General features: G+C 33.7%; 1 protein-coding gene across 5 annotated transcripts in view; it reads left to right on the forward strand.

Moving 5' to 3' along the window:
* Positions 1-15,645, forward strand: part of RPS6KA3 (ribosomal protein S6 kinase A3) — a 110,106-nt gene that overhangs the window by 15,357 nt on the left and 79,104 nt on the right. Inside the window, exons 2-4 of one of the 5 annotated variants that reach the window (XM_045855823.1) lie at positions 7,434-7,527; positions 8,425-8,525; positions 14,270-14,326. In XM_045855823.1, coding sequence (XP_045711779.1) covers positions 14,285-14,326 — 42 coding nt within the window. In that variant the 5' untranslated portion in view covers positions 7,434-7,527; positions 8,425-8,525; positions 14,270-14,284. The remainder of the gene's footprint in view (positions 1-7,433; positions 7,528-8,424; positions 8,526-14,269; positions 14,327-15,645) is intronic. The other 4 variants (XM_045855822.1, XM_045855824.1, XM_045855827.1 and 1 more) reach the window with 4 other exon arrangements.

The raw sequence follows: 15,645 nt of genomic DNA on the forward strand, positions 1-15,645 counted from the left end.
TCACGATGAGATACCACTACACATCTATTAGAACAGCCAGAATAAAAAATAGTGAAAATACCAAACGTTGGTGAGGATGTAGACAAGCTGATGGTGGCAATGTAAAATGATATAGTCTTCCTGGAAAATAGGTTGGCCATTACTTACATGACCTAGCAGTCATACTCCTGGGCATTTATCCCGGAGAAATGAAAATATATGTCCACTCAAAAGTCTGTACACAAATGTTCATAGCAGCTTTTTTGGTAATATCCAAAAGTTAGAAATCAAATGTCCTTCAATGGGTGAATAATTACCGTGTTTTGCCATGTATAATGCACTCCCATGTATAGTGAGCATCCACGTTTTTGGCCCAAACTTTTAGGGAAAAATATCTTTTAATTTTTTGATTCAATTTTTTATTTCTACTTAGAAACAAAACTGATTATTATATTTCAGGTATTATTTTGCATATGTATACCATTACTGCTTTCTAGAGTTACACTTTTAACTCATAAACATAAGTAAAAGAATTAAAAACATTTATATAGATGCAGAATTAGTACTACCATGTATAATGCGCATCCTTATTTTTCCCTCAAAAATTTGGGCAAAAAAGTGCACATTCTACATAACAAAATATGGTAAGCTGCAGTACATCCACACCATCTAGTACTACCCAGCAATTAGAAGGAATGAATTATTGATACACACAAAAACCTGGATGACTCTCAAGGGAATTCATGCTGAATGAAAAAAAGGTTACATGCGCGATGGTGTTAATATAACACTCTTGAAGTGACAAAATGGTGGAAGTGGAGACTAGATAAATGGTTGCTAAGGTTAAAAAGAGGGGAGAGAGGGAGGTGGGTACGGTTATAAAGGGGCAACATATAGGTCCTTGGTGGTGATAAATTGTCAGTATCTTTACAGTGGCAGTAGATATAGGAACCTATGCATGTGGTAAAATAAGTAGGATGTACACACATGAGAACCTGTGAAACCAGTGAAATCTGAATAAAGTCTGGGCATTGTACCAGTATGTATTTCCTGTGTTTGACAGGGATTTATGTGAGATGAAACCACTGGGTTTTCTCTGTCTTTGCAACTTCCTGAACCTATAATCCAGGGGTGTCAAACTCATTTTCACCGGGTGCCACATCATTCTCGCAGTTGCCTCAAAGGGCTGAAATAATTTTAGGACTATATAAATGTAACTACTCCTTAACAGTTAAGTGAGAGGTCAGCACTGCCACCAGGTAGAAACAAGGGGCCAGGCTGGATAAAACAAGGTGGAGGGCCAGATTGGGCCTGCGGGCCTTGTGTTTGCCACCTGTGCTGTAATCATTTCTAATTAAAAAGTTTTAAAAATCAAGTCATTAGATAAAATTCAATGTCTATTCTCAATTAAAAATTTAGGAAAATAGAAATAAAAGGGTGTGTCCTTGATACTATTGAAAAATACCTCAGACCAATAGCCAGCATCATGCTTGATGGAGACATATAGGCAGTCTCATCAAAATTATGCCTGCTGTTTTCACCTCTATGATCTAGAAGAGGTTGCTATTGCAATTAGAGAAAGAAAATCAAAGATACTCAAAAGAAGGATAAAAGATTACTATTTGTAAATATATGTTTATCATCTACTTAGGTAATCTAAGGAAACCACTAAAAAGGTTTGTTAAAACTAACAATAGTCTAATAAAGCAGTATTATACAAAGTATGTTAAACAATCAATAATAGCTTTGCTAGGCAGAAACAATAATGGAAAGATCTCATTCAAACTAGCAGTAAAAATATTAAATGTCTGGAAATAAACATGAGCAAAAGGGTAGGAGCTGAATAAAACTCAGTTGCATTAAAGAATAATTTTAATAAATCAAGAGAAAAGCCATGGTTCTTTAAATTACTTGCAATAGGATTTGAGGTTTGTTTTTTTCTTACTGTTTTTTAAGAATTGAGGGTAACTTTTCCTTCTGTCTTAAATGTTCCCAGATTTTAGTTTTTAAAATTTCTTTTAATTATTTTATAGCTTATCTGAATAGTTAATACTAATAATTTTTAGTAAAATGCTCTTGTTAATACTGCATATGCATAAAATATGTATGTAGCTGTAATTAATCATGGAGTTGTAATTAGAAACTATATTTCTGATTACTTTTTCAGGAATAAGTCTTTTTGCCAGATTGTGTGTTTATGGTAATTTTTAAATACACACACACTATTTAAAAAATGAGTAAGTTTGGATTTTTTTCCTGTAAACTGCAAACTTGTCTAAAACATTTTGTGTTAAGATACAGTTGAAGTATGGTGGTTACCAAAGGGGGAGTGGGGTGTGGGGAGGTTGTAGAGAGGAAAGGGGATCAAATATATGGTGACAGAAAGAGACTAGACTTCGAGTGGTAAGCACACATTGTAATAGACAGATGATGTATTAAAGAGTTGTACACCTGAAACATATAATGTCGTTAACCAATGTTACCCCAATAAATTTAATTTTTAAAAAAGATACAGTTGAGCCCTGGCCAGGTGACTTGGTTGGAGCGTTGTCTCGTACACCAAAAGGTTTCGGATTCCATTACCAGTCAGGGCACATGCCTAGGTTGTGGGTTCAATCCCAGTTGAGGTACATGTGGGAGGCAAACCAATCGATATTTGATTGATATTTCTCTCCCTTTCTCCCTCTCTAAAATCAATAAACAAATCCTTGGGTGAGGATTTTTAAAAAAGATACAGTTGATACTACACAAGAATTTTTCTTGGGTATTAAGCTCTGATTTATTGTGTATTTGAGCAAGTCCCATCCTGTCTTGTTTTACTTACAAGCTATTACTGCTCTCTTCTTCTTATTCATAGAGATGTCTGTAAGTCTGTATGTAAGTTAATTATATTAAGTGATTATTAGTAAACAGTTATCTTATCAATAAGGTAGGATGGTCAGTTGGGCAAACATTTGAGCACCACCTGTTTTACTGATGAGGTTCAGGTAATCTTGCCACAATCACATAGCTTGGGCTTTGAAGCCAAGCATAATGGTTATAACTATTTTAGAAAGGAGGACTTCTTTAAGCCTCTAGTAATCAGAAGAAGTTATTACACTTGTTCCTGAGACTCTAAATTAGACAAACCAAGTAATGCATTAACCAGTTATCTAGTACTCAGAGTTTTAGCCCTATAAATGGAAGTGGACCCATTAGGGTAAGGGACTTACCAGAATCCCCTCAAATATTTATATTTGTCATTTTCTGTGGCAAGGTGAGCGAGAGGAAAGAAAAGCTAACACTTACTGAACAACCAGCATGGCTAGGCATACTGAACTTTACCACAACTTTCAACATAACTAGTATCCAAATCTTATGGAGAGAACTGAGATTCATGTTTAGTAACTTGCCCAAAGTCATGCCTATAATAAGGGGCAAAGCCACGTTTTGAAACTTGATATGTCAGGCTTTAAAGCCCATGATCTTGTCTCTACACTGTGATTTCCCAGATTGTCTAATCACACGAAACATCTAAGGTGCCTCTAAAAAAATGAAATACTGGGCCATGTGGCTTCTGGAACTTGTGATTCATTTACGTTTGGAGTAAGGCCAGGTAATGTATCATTAACTGGAATCTTAGGTGATTCTGATCATCAGACAGGTTTGGGAAATACTGCCCCAGTCTCTGAGTACGAACAAGTGGGGTTTGAAGGTATTAGGAAGGCATTGAATAGGGCTGGCTGGGAGTAGACAGAGGCACTTAAAAAGAAAGTTCACACTTTAATAGTTTTCAATAGTAGCAAAGTAAGACTAGCAAGATTGGATTGTATAAATTATAACATTGCTTTAGGTTCCTTAATCTTCACAGAAAAACAATGTTTTATTTTCTTTCTATTAGTATTTCTCTTTCAGGTGACAACATTTGTGCAGTCTGTTCTTTGGCATTATTCTTGCTTACACTTGGGTACAAAGGCACCACTGAAGGATATAGATAAAACTATTTGGGATACAGGAGAGAAAGAAGGAATTAGAAATAACATAAAACAGCTTTAAATACAGAATCAGTAATTTCCTCAGGTGTAAAACCCCCACAAACTCTTAAATAACTTTAATCCTTAATGTCACAGGATTATAACATTTCCAAGCTGAAAGAGCTCTTGCGTATACACATATTTTATGCATGAAGAAAGCCACATCTCAAGAGAGGCTTAAGGGCTTGCCCACAGCAGTGGCAGATTTTCAAATACATCCTGGCCAAGGTTCCATCAAACTCTTATAGATTGCATATAAGTACCAGAAAATAGTGACTTTTCCAAGGTCACGCTGCTTTTTAGAAATAAATTTAGTGGCAAATCATATTTGCTTTATCTTCCCTACATTATCTAATTTTATGGCTTCTCCCTTTATAATTGTCTTAGAATATAAATACAGTCAAAGGAATCTCTTTTAAAAGATTATACAATTTGAAATATTATATCTGATCAATGATATGTTAGAAAAATGAACCATTACCTTGTTACAATAGTGTGTTTAAATAATGACACCTTAACAACATGTTGAGGGAGGAACTCTAGTTTTTTCCACTTTTTATTACAAAAGTTTTATTTATAAATAGAGAAAAAGGAACATAACTAGGTGCCTATATGTGAATTCCAACAGTAATATATGATAGCATTTCAGTGTAGTGGTATTAGCTTTGGATTCGGACTTGGGTTCAGTTATCTTATCTGCAAACTTAATAGGTCTGTGATCTTGAACAAGTTATTAAATATCAACCTAACCTTTTTTCTCTACATGATAGCATACCTCATGGTTTAATAATGATTAATTGGGATTAAGTGAGAAAATATGCATAACATAACTAACACTATACTTTGAACAAACTAAGCTTTGCATAAAATGATAGCTGTTATTAACATTTATTTCCTTGAGCCAGTAATATTTTAGAAGATTATATTTCTGACCAAGTACTTTAGCTTATTTCTTTATTCAATTCTTAAATCATAATCAGGAAATAAGATCTGTATGATTCCTGCTTTTAAGATTTTTGAATTTACGTGGATTGAGCGCGGGCTGCGAACCATAGTGTCGCAGGTTCGATTCCCAGCCAGGCCACATACCTGGGTTGCAGGCCACGGCCCCCAGCAACCGCACATTGATGTTTCTCTCTCTCTCTCTCTCTTTCTCCTCCCTTCCCTCTCTAAAAATAAATAAATAAAATCTTAAAAAAAAAATCTTAACATCTGATTTAAAAAAAGAATTTTGAATTTACTTTATGGTCTAGAACACGATCAGTCTTTATAATTTTTCATAGGTACTTGAAAAGAACCTGTATTCTTTTTACACTATAAAATTCAGTATCTACCTATTTTAATATAACTTACATCATATGCTTTGTCCTTATTTATTATGCTAGCTGATACTAATGTGGTAAAGTTTTCCCTTCTATTTTGTTTCCATTTATTTCATGCTGTAGTCCCCCAACTATCTTTTGTGTTTTGTGGTTAGGTTAGTCTGTGCTTAAATGTTCAATACTATTTTGCATTTATTATTTTAATGGCTTATTTCAAAAAAAATACCTTGCCAACTATAGAAAATCTGAAAAAGAGAAACAAACAAGGAAATGACACATCTTTACCATTGGTATGAAATATCATTATTTTAAAATTTAAATGTGGTTAAGAGTAGGGGTTTTAGAATCAGATTTCAATTTGAACTTAGGCTCTGCTTATTCACCTTAGGCAGGATATTAGGTGTTTTCATTCAACAAATATTTTTTGAGCACCTACTGTGTGCCAGGCATTTTCCTGGGGGTTGAGGACACAGTGCTTAAAAAGATAGACATGCTCATTTTGGCTTGATGTCTTCACTTGTAAATTAGTGATAATGCCTTCACAGAATTGTCAGAAGCATAAAAGATGATCTATAGTACTTAGTACTTGCGTGGTGTGTGGTAATTGCTCAGTAAATGATGGCAATTATTACTGTATGTATTAAGTACTAATTATATTTTTAGTCTAAATTAAGTGACCAGCTTAATCAGCTTAAGATTTTTGTCTCATAGTTTATTGTTGGCCTTAATCTTACAAACACTTGCTTTCTTTTTTATGCTTTTGTTTCATTTGGGTTTCTCTTTAAACTAGTAAGTGATTGTGTGGGTGTTTTTCACCTTTTATAACCTAAGACTCTTAAAAAAGTTTTTGTTATCAAGCATTTTAAATACATGCCACAGTAGAGAGAATAGTATAATGAACCACCATATTCCCATAACCCAGCTTCAAGAATTATCACCCCCCAACACAAGTACTCTCTTGTCCTCTCCCTGGCTCCAGTGGATTATTTTGAAGCTAATCTAGATACATCAACTTAGATGTAGATATTCACGTTTATATTTCTTCAAATATAAAGACTTAAAAACATGTAACTACCATCCATCATAACTCATAAAATCATCAATAATTCTGTAGTAGCATCAAATATACAGTAAGACCCTTGATCTTAATTAGATACTTTAAAGTTTACATTTCTTATATTGTTATGTTTGGAATTATTTCATTCATCTAAAGTTTTTACTTTTTACTTTTATCATAATGGAATTTTTTGTTGAGGATATTTTGAAATAATGAAGAAAGAATTATGGAATTGGAAAGACCTGGGTTTTCTGCCATTCACTACTCTGCTGAGCCTTTGGTTCCTCATCTGTAAAGCAGGGATGATTAGACCTACCTCATGTCGTTACGGTTGAATGTAATGCCTGCGTAAAGTACTATTCAGTCTCTGCCAGTTATTATCTTCTAGTGATTTGGACTGCAATAAATAAATAGAATTTTGGTTATTGTCTGGTTTTTTGAAAACACTGCAAAGTTTATATTTACTAACGAATTACGAAAATAGTGGCTTTTAAATATCCTTTTAGGAAAGACAAAATTTAGAATCTTTGTTTCTCCCTTCTTCTACTCTTATTTTGAGTCCATACTAATTTAGCCTGAGATGACACATCTTACCTTTAACTTTCTAAAGTTTTACATTGTTTATATACTATATTTGTTTATTCTTCATTTGACCATTGCTGTTTTAGTGGGGTTAATTATTCTATTCAGTGATTTCTAGATATTAAATTGGTGTCAGTGTACTTCACCTGGTCTTTCCTACCTCAGTATTCTTGAATTCTTATTTTGATTCTCTTTCAATGGTCTAGGGCACACCTTTGAACAATTTATGAAAAAAGATACTACCAGGATGGTAACATTTTATAAGACTTTGCCGAGCTGAGAATAATTTCGTGACCTTTGTACATGAAAAACTAGGACAAGGTATAAAATTCTTAGATCATAATTTTTCCCTTTCAACTCTCAGTAAGTCATTACTTCATTGTCTTCTGGCATTTTATTATTGCAGAGGAAAACTCTAAGGGCAATCGGATTTTAGTTCCTTTGAAAATAACCTATTTTTTTCTGCTTGTATGCTTGTAGGGTTGTATCTTTATCCTTGAAATTTAAAAACATTTGCCAGGACATGTCTTGGTGTTGATGATCTCTGTTGAACCTTCTCAGTCTCCAGTCTCAGGTATTTTTTTTTTTCCGGAACTGGAAAGTTTTCTTGTACTTTTGATTGATTAAACTGCTCTGTTTTTTTTTTCTTTAGGAACATCTGTTATTCATAGATTATTTCTATGTCTGTCCTCCATAGTTTTTAAATCTTTTCTTTCATTTCCTTTTTCATTTACTCAAGTTTGTCCTCCGTGGCATGGATTCTGTTTTCTGCAGTGTCAATTCTAATACTTGCTATTCACAATGCAGATTTAATTTTGGCTACCGTGTTTTCTTTTTTTTAAATTCTTATCTCAACATACTCTTGCTTCATAAGCAGAATTCCCCTTAGGAGTACACTCCAAAAAACATGAGGTGGATTCAGGCCTAGAATGTATCTATTTTCTGAGACCACAACCACAGGACCAGAAAGGAAAGAAAAGACTCCTTAAAGTGAAGATAACCAGAGTTCATTCCTACTCTTGTCTAGAAAATAGAACAGTCTTGAGTACTGGCAGGCCTTTAGTTGCTGCAGGAATAGCAAAGCAAGCTTACGGCACCTTAACTAGAATAAAGGGATTATTCTAATTACATTGATTGTTTTTTATCTTTATAAAATTATATAATAAATACATATAATTTGGAAAATACAGTACAAAGAAGAAAATCCTATGACCCAGGTAACTACTGATAAAATTTTATATATGCTTTGCCAGTTACATGCACACATGTTGGTGGGGTACAAAATTGGGGTCCTACTATGTAGTTTTTATCCTTTTCAATTTAATATACTGCAAGCATATCTTTGCATCATTAACTTTTCTTTGAGGCCCTGGTTTTAACCATTGCATAGTATTCCTACATATGAATAGATGTATTATGATTTATTTAACCAGTCCCCTGTTGGTCATTTAGATTGTTTTCTATTTTTCAGTATAATGAGTATGATGACTATCACTGTACATAAGTCTTTATGCACATCTCTGATATTTCCTTAGGATAAATGAGGAGCTGATTCTTAATCCTGACACATTGGTAAGGATTATATACCTTCCTTATTAAGAATTTAAAATGCTTGTTTCTTACTGTTTCATTGTGATTGCATAGAAAATTTTTGGATTCTGAACAATATGATGGTATCTTAACTGAAATTTAAGAGAGGTTTCTAATGCCTCCTCCTCAACACCTTCATGGAACTCCTGTTGTATAAGCTTTGGGCAGGAAAATCATTGCTGATATCATGGAGTTTGGAAGGCAAATATACTTGTGGAAACTTGAAGATGGTATAAAAAAAATGTGGCCCTTGCTCATTTCTGCAACCTGGGTCTCCACTAAGGCTCTGGACCCTTTCTTTTTCTCCTCCCTTCCTCTTATTTCAGGCTGTTGTTCTCTGTGAGGAATTCTTTTCTCCCTATGTTCATATGTACATTTCATTTCTAGGTAGGAAGATGTCAGTATCTGGTATGTCCTGCTAAGTTAAAATTAGCATTTTATCAATCACAGATAATTTTTTTAGTCTTAGTATATTCGTACATGATGATCTCCTGCTGAACTCAGAGCATTTTTAAAAATTTATTTTACGTTTTCTTCAAAGGTATCAAGCAGCAGCCTGGAAATATACATTGTTTTAACATGACATTACAACAAAATCTGTTTAGTGGGGTTACTTAAAATGAAATTTTAAAATTAAGTAAAATGTTCTTATTTTTAACGTTTCAGAAATTTCCTTGAAATTCTTTGGAATATTCTAGAAGTCCCAAATCCTTGATTAAGAATTAGTGATTTCAATTGTTCATCCTCTTTAATTTAAACCAGGATAATGATCTTAAGTGATAAATTTATACCACAACATTGGAATTTATTTTGAAAATAATTCCTGCTGTAACTCAAGCCAGCAGTCTCCTTTATCTGATTTGCTCTGATGGGACCCATATTGTACATTATCTAATTTCTGACTTTTACACATTTCAGACTAACAGAGTAAAGTGTGATTAGAATTTTCTAACCTTTCCCAGTATTTCACATAATATTTGCATATGTACACTCTGCCAAGCTCTGCAGTTTTTTGGCTGGAAGGCATTATAGTGGGATGAGAGAGGATAAATATATTTGCCTCTCTTTTAAACTATTCTTTTTTGTCTGTTCTCATTCTTTAGCCACATTGTATAAAAATATACCACACATATGAATGATTTCTTTGGCAGGAAATTGGCCGTACTAAGTGGTGAAACAGGTATCTCCACACTTTCCAGTACTTGTTCACTGCATTGCATTTAGAAGTTAAATATAGAAATGTAAATGTTACACAGTGAAATGAAACAAAAGAGGGGACAGGAAGTAGCATTTACTGAGCATCTGCTGTCCCTTGGTGGATCCTTTTAATTACAACATGCCTATGAGGTAGCTATTATATGCATCTTACAAATGAAGAAACTGAGGCCCAAAATATAAGTAACTTACCCAAAGGTGGATAACTACAGCATTGACAGTACTGGGATTTAAACCTGGTACTAGCCAGATTCAGACCACCTGTTTTCTCTCTTTCGTAGAATTAGAGAAATACATTTTCTTGCTTAATAGGTACTATTTCTTGAACTTTTAGAACTATAGAAATTGCAATGAGTCTGACTGATGGTCCATGTAACCTAATCTCTATTGAAACCGAGGGTCATTTTTCAAAAGGGAAACTTCTTAGCTGCAGAAGTAATGTGCTCATTTCTAACAGATAACATCTGAGTCCTTGTTGCGATGAAATGAAACAAAACATTTGTTGAAGTAAAAGTGCTTTTTTGGTAGATCTTTGTACAGATCCTGCACGGGTATGTAGAATTAACATTGGCCTTCATCTTTTCCTGCTTTAAAAATTAAATTATTCAAAAATTTAAATCTTTGCTAAACTTGGAAAGGAAGGAGATAAATATTTTTGCCAAAAGTAGAGCATAAAATACCTTTATAACATGTATTCCTCGATTTTTTTTTCTTAGACTGCTTTGTTAGTATATTACTATTAACTAGCTGGGTGAGTTTAGAAAAGAAAATGTATTATAAAATATATGAATCACATGAAGCTGAAAATTGTGAAGAGACTGATTTCTGAATTTGGAATCTAATCTATAGAGTCTATAGCAATAGATCAAAACTGGAAAAAAATGAAGCAAAATTTTAAAATAAGGCTTTATTCATGAGGCAGAGAATACATGGCTTAGTTGCCATGTAAATAAAGAAGATGAGGATTTAATCAGCAGAAAACTAAGTATGACTCAGCAATGTGTTCTGGACATTCCAAAAATACTGCATAGGTGACCTGCATTAATATAGGTTATTATCTAGGACAGAAGAGGTGATATGTCATTTACTCTGCATTGGTCATATCAAGGTTGGAATGTTCATTTCATGCAAGTCTGTATACCACCCTTTAAGAAGAATTGGATGCATGCTCAGAAAGAAGATGGTCTCATCTGTCTAAAAGGAATGTTTGAAGGAACTTGAGCTATCTAGAAAAGAACAGACCCAATTGGAGTGGTTTGTAGTTATAGCTGTAGATTTACTTCCTGTGACTTTGCAGATATAGTGTAGGCAAGGTAGCCATCATATATTAGTAACTCTCTTAAATGGAATTTGTTACTGAGGAAAGTTACTATATAGTAAAGAATTTTTTTCTAGCAGCCAAAGCTTTTTCTGAGATATGGTGTAGTCAGCTGCCTGCTGAAGTAGTGCATTCTTGTCTTAATAGTGTTCAAATATAGATGAGAATGGGATAGAAAGAACTGAAACATATGATGTATATTTGGAACAGAAGACCTTCAAGATCCCTTACCAACCTTAAACTTTTTGTGGTTTTAAGATCAAAAGGACTTTATGGAGTATTATTTTAACCTCATGAATTTACCTCACCTTAATAATAGTAATTTGCATTGGTATAGCTCTTTACAGTTTATAAAGTGCTTTCTTAGGAGTTAACTCAGTTTTCAGCCTAAGGATAACCCATTGGCTAGGCAAGGCACGTATCCTCATTTTGAACAGATAAAAATAATAGGAAAAAATCTGAACTGCCCCAAACATAAAGCTTATGAGTGGCAGACCTAGGACTCTACCTACCCCTTGTCCACCAATTCCAAGTTTAGTGCTATTTCTACTGTACCAGTTTGCCTTAAAAAGTGAGTTATAAGTTGTGATTCTTGTTTTACACACATGAAAGTTGCCAGGAGTAGATGGTTCTCAAATTATATTCCCATGAAAAATGTAAGTGTAGCTCAAGTTAGACCAGGGGTTCTGAAAGCCAAATAATAGGGGAGCTGTTGAGCAGATTATAATAGAAAAAGAACTCTGTATACAATTAATGAGCAAATCTACTTTGGGTTACTAGATGAATGATGGTAACATTCACTAAGATAGCAAAGATAGGAGAAATAGCAGGTTGGTGGGCCACAGAGCAGGTGATTGTGTTGAATTTTGGACGAAATTAAAGCAGTTAACATTGATTGTTTACTAAGTGCCAGGCACTGTGCTTAGGGTTTTATATCATTTATGTCATTTAGTCTTTACAGCTCTCTGAAGATAAGTCTTTGTAATTGTCACTTTCCATATGAAGAAACTAAAGCTCCAAAAATAGTTTAAATAATTTGCCTGAGGCTTCATAATTAGTGCAAGAGCAGAAATCTGATCTAAATGTCGGACTCCAAAGCCAGTGTTCTTAAGAACTAGTTCTAGGTTCATCTGGGATATCTGAGTAAAGATAATCAGTATTCAGTTGAAAAATGGCTGTAGCTTTTAGGGGAAAGATGTATCTTAGAGTTGAGTCTTTAACATAGAAATGGGCCTCTGAAAGTACCTTGGAAAAATAAAGATTTTATACCTGTCTCCCCCTTTTTTTTGCATTTTGGCACCATTTCTGTACTTCATAATATTGTATAGGCATTTCCTAACTTAGGAACATACTCAGTGAGTGTTTGAAAATGAAAGGTACCCTTTCTATGGGTTAGTAGACTTGTGAGATCCTCTGGAATGGTGGCCGTGTTTTATTAACCTTTCACCTCCAACTTGGTGCCTAGAACACAGCATGAATGAAATGAAATACATGGATGAATGGATGAATAAGTAGGAATGGAGAGAGTAGAGAGAGGAGTTCATATTTCAGAGCAGATGCCTCATGTGGGCTATAGGGTAATGGATGGTTTACCTTTTATTTTCCAGTTGATAGTGCTTCAAAGATGGTTAGCTTAGATTCTTGTGCATTTGTTGAATTAACAAGTAGTCAAGCGAATTCACCTCTTTTTCAAGTAAGGAAACTAGAGAAGATGCTATATGTTCCTGACTCTGGTTTTATTTTGTTTTAAATTACACAAATAATACATATTCATTGAAGACATTATAGGCACATTAGAAAATTCAAACAAACAAAAAACAAACAAAATTTAAATTGTCTAAAATTCTACCACTCAGAGATAGCCACTGTTAACATTTTGGTGTATATCCTTTCAGAGTTTTTCCCATAGAAATATATACATTGAATCATGTATATATTTATCTAAAATGGGATCATTACAATCCATATTGTTTTGTAAACTGCTTTTTCACTTATTACATGCAACTGTCTTTTCATGTCAATAAATTTACATCTTTATCATCGTTTTTAATGGCTGCATAGTATTCCATAATGTGGATGTACCAAATATATTTAACTGGTTCTCTATTGGTAGGAATTTAGATTTCCAATTTGAAGTTCTTTTTTGGAAAAAGTTATGGTGAGCATTCTTGTATGTATGTACATCTTTGCACACTTGTCCATTGTTTTAAAAAATAAATCAAAGTGATGGGCCATTTCAAACATTTGTTTCTTTTTTTTTTTTAAGTACAGACTTATATTGCCTTCCTGAAAGGTTGAGCTGATTTACACTTTCTCCAGCAGTTTATCCTGAGTACTCTTTTCCCCATAATAGCACTTGGTGTTACTTTTTCTGTAAATCATTACCAATTTGAAAGGCAAAGGTATCTTTCAATTAAATGCATTTCCTTGATTAGCACTAAGGCTGAACTCTTTTTTCCTTTATTGCTCATTTCTGTTGAGGTCCATCGTTTTTTCTTACAGGTTTGTAAAACAAAGCTCTTTATGTATTGAAGATACCAACCCTTTGTCATATGTTGTTTTTATTTCTCTTTGTAATTAATTTTTGTGTGTCTGGCAGAAGTTTTAAACTTTTATGGATTCAAATGTCACTTTTTTCTTTATGATTTCCATCCTCCTTACCCCCTAAGTATTATTCACCTGTATTTTCTTCTAATACTTGTATAATTTTATTTTTGACATTTAAATGTTCAGTCTATCTGGAATCTATTTTGATGTAGAGACTAGCTTAATTTTCCCCCAAAATAATTAATCAGTTGCTCTGATTAATTATCAGTGGAGTTGGAATTTAGAATGTGTTTTCCCATACAAAGTATTGTAAATGCAATTTGATGAGGTTTGAATAGGACCATTTGTAATGCATTTAACTATTAAAATAAACTCAAGGGTTCCCCTGGAAAGGTAATTATCATTTATTATATCATTTCCATGGAAAAGTGTTTTTATAGTTTAAAATAAACAATTTACATATTAACTTTTGAAGCACAGCTTATTGCAAATTGGCAACTGCATACTTATATGGTTGTTCTGTACTTCATTAGAACCCTTCAGGGGTGAAAATACTCCTGTATGAATTTGTTTTGTCTGCCTTCATTTAACTTTAACTGATGTGAGATCTGTTTTGGTAACTTTCTACTTGCTGTGCTTTTCGCAGAATGGACAGCAAATTATGGATGAACCTATGGGAGAGGAGGAGATTAATCCACAAACTGTAAGTAAAATATTGTATAATAAGAGATATAGATAAATCAGATACCATAAAATATAAGTATTCTTACTTTTAAGCTGAGTAAAATGACAATTTTATGGTATTCAAAATTTATTGATGCTTCCACATGAATTTTACCAAAATGCATTCTTGAATATGCCAGTGACATTTTTAAAAAACTGACAAGACTGATCTTAAGAGAATGAAAAACAATTGCTTTTATATTGTTGAAAGTTTTTTATTAGTACCTTAAATCTTATTAGTTTTTTGAAAAATTTAGTCCTGGCTGATGTGGCTCAGTGGATTTGAGTTTCAGCCTGCCAACCAAAGGGTCACCAGTTGGATTCCCAGTCAGGACTCATGGGTTTTGGACTAGGTCCCCAGTAGGGGGCGCACAAGAGGCAGCCACATATTGATGTTTCTCTCCTTTCCTTTCCCTCTCTCTAAAAATAAATAAATAAAATCTAAAAAATAAAAAAATCAAACTAGCCATAGATTTATTAGAGGCAAGTTAATAAACTGTCTTCCTCTGCAAGATAACAATTGTTCGCAGCTCAGGTATTATTTTCTTTTTGTTCTATGCATAGGACAATTATTGTTGATATTTACAAAATACATATATTCTGCAACTTACTATTTTCACTTAATGTCTTAAACATCTTTTAAGACAGAAAATATGGATCTACATCTTTTAAATGGTTATATAATCTATATTATGCATGTCCTATACTTAATGTACCATTTTTTTTGGACCATAAGATACACCTAGGTTTTAGAGGAGGAAAATAGGAAAAAGATTTTGAAGCAAAAAAATGTGGTAAAATATTTAATAACATAAATAACATAATATTTCACCAACATAAATGTAAGCAGAACTCAACAGCAGCATTAATGACCATTATTCCTCCCAAATGGGAGGGGGGGTGTCTTACAGTCTGAAAACTACTGTAATTTTCCCCTATTTATTTTTATAAACTTGTGTTTCATTAGAATATAGCCTTAGAAAAGGATGTGCTGGAAAACAGGGTTTGAACATTTAAATCTCAGTAGATACTGCCAAATTGCCCTCCAACCCAAAAATTAATTCCAGTGTAGAATAGGGTATGGTCAAACAGGATATTCAACATTGAATATTATCAGAAATTATTTTGCCCTGGCTGGTGTGGCTCAGTGAATTGAGTGCTGGACTGCGAACAAAAGGGTCACTGGTTCAATTCGTAGTCAGGGCACAGGCCTGGGTTGCGGGCCAGGTCTCCCGTAGGGGGTACATAATAGGCAACCACACATTGATGTTTCTCTCCTTCTCTTTCTCCCTCCATTTC

The sequence above is a fragment of the Phyllostomus hastatus genome, unplaced genomic scaffold, assembly GCF_019186645.2.
Source record: "Phyllostomus hastatus isolate PE091 unplaced genomic scaffold, TTU_PhHast_1.1 phas_scaffold_12, whole genome shotgun sequence".
Classification (NCBI taxonomy): Eukaryota; Metazoa; Chordata; class Mammalia; order Chiroptera; family Phyllostomidae; genus Phyllostomus; species Phyllostomus hastatus.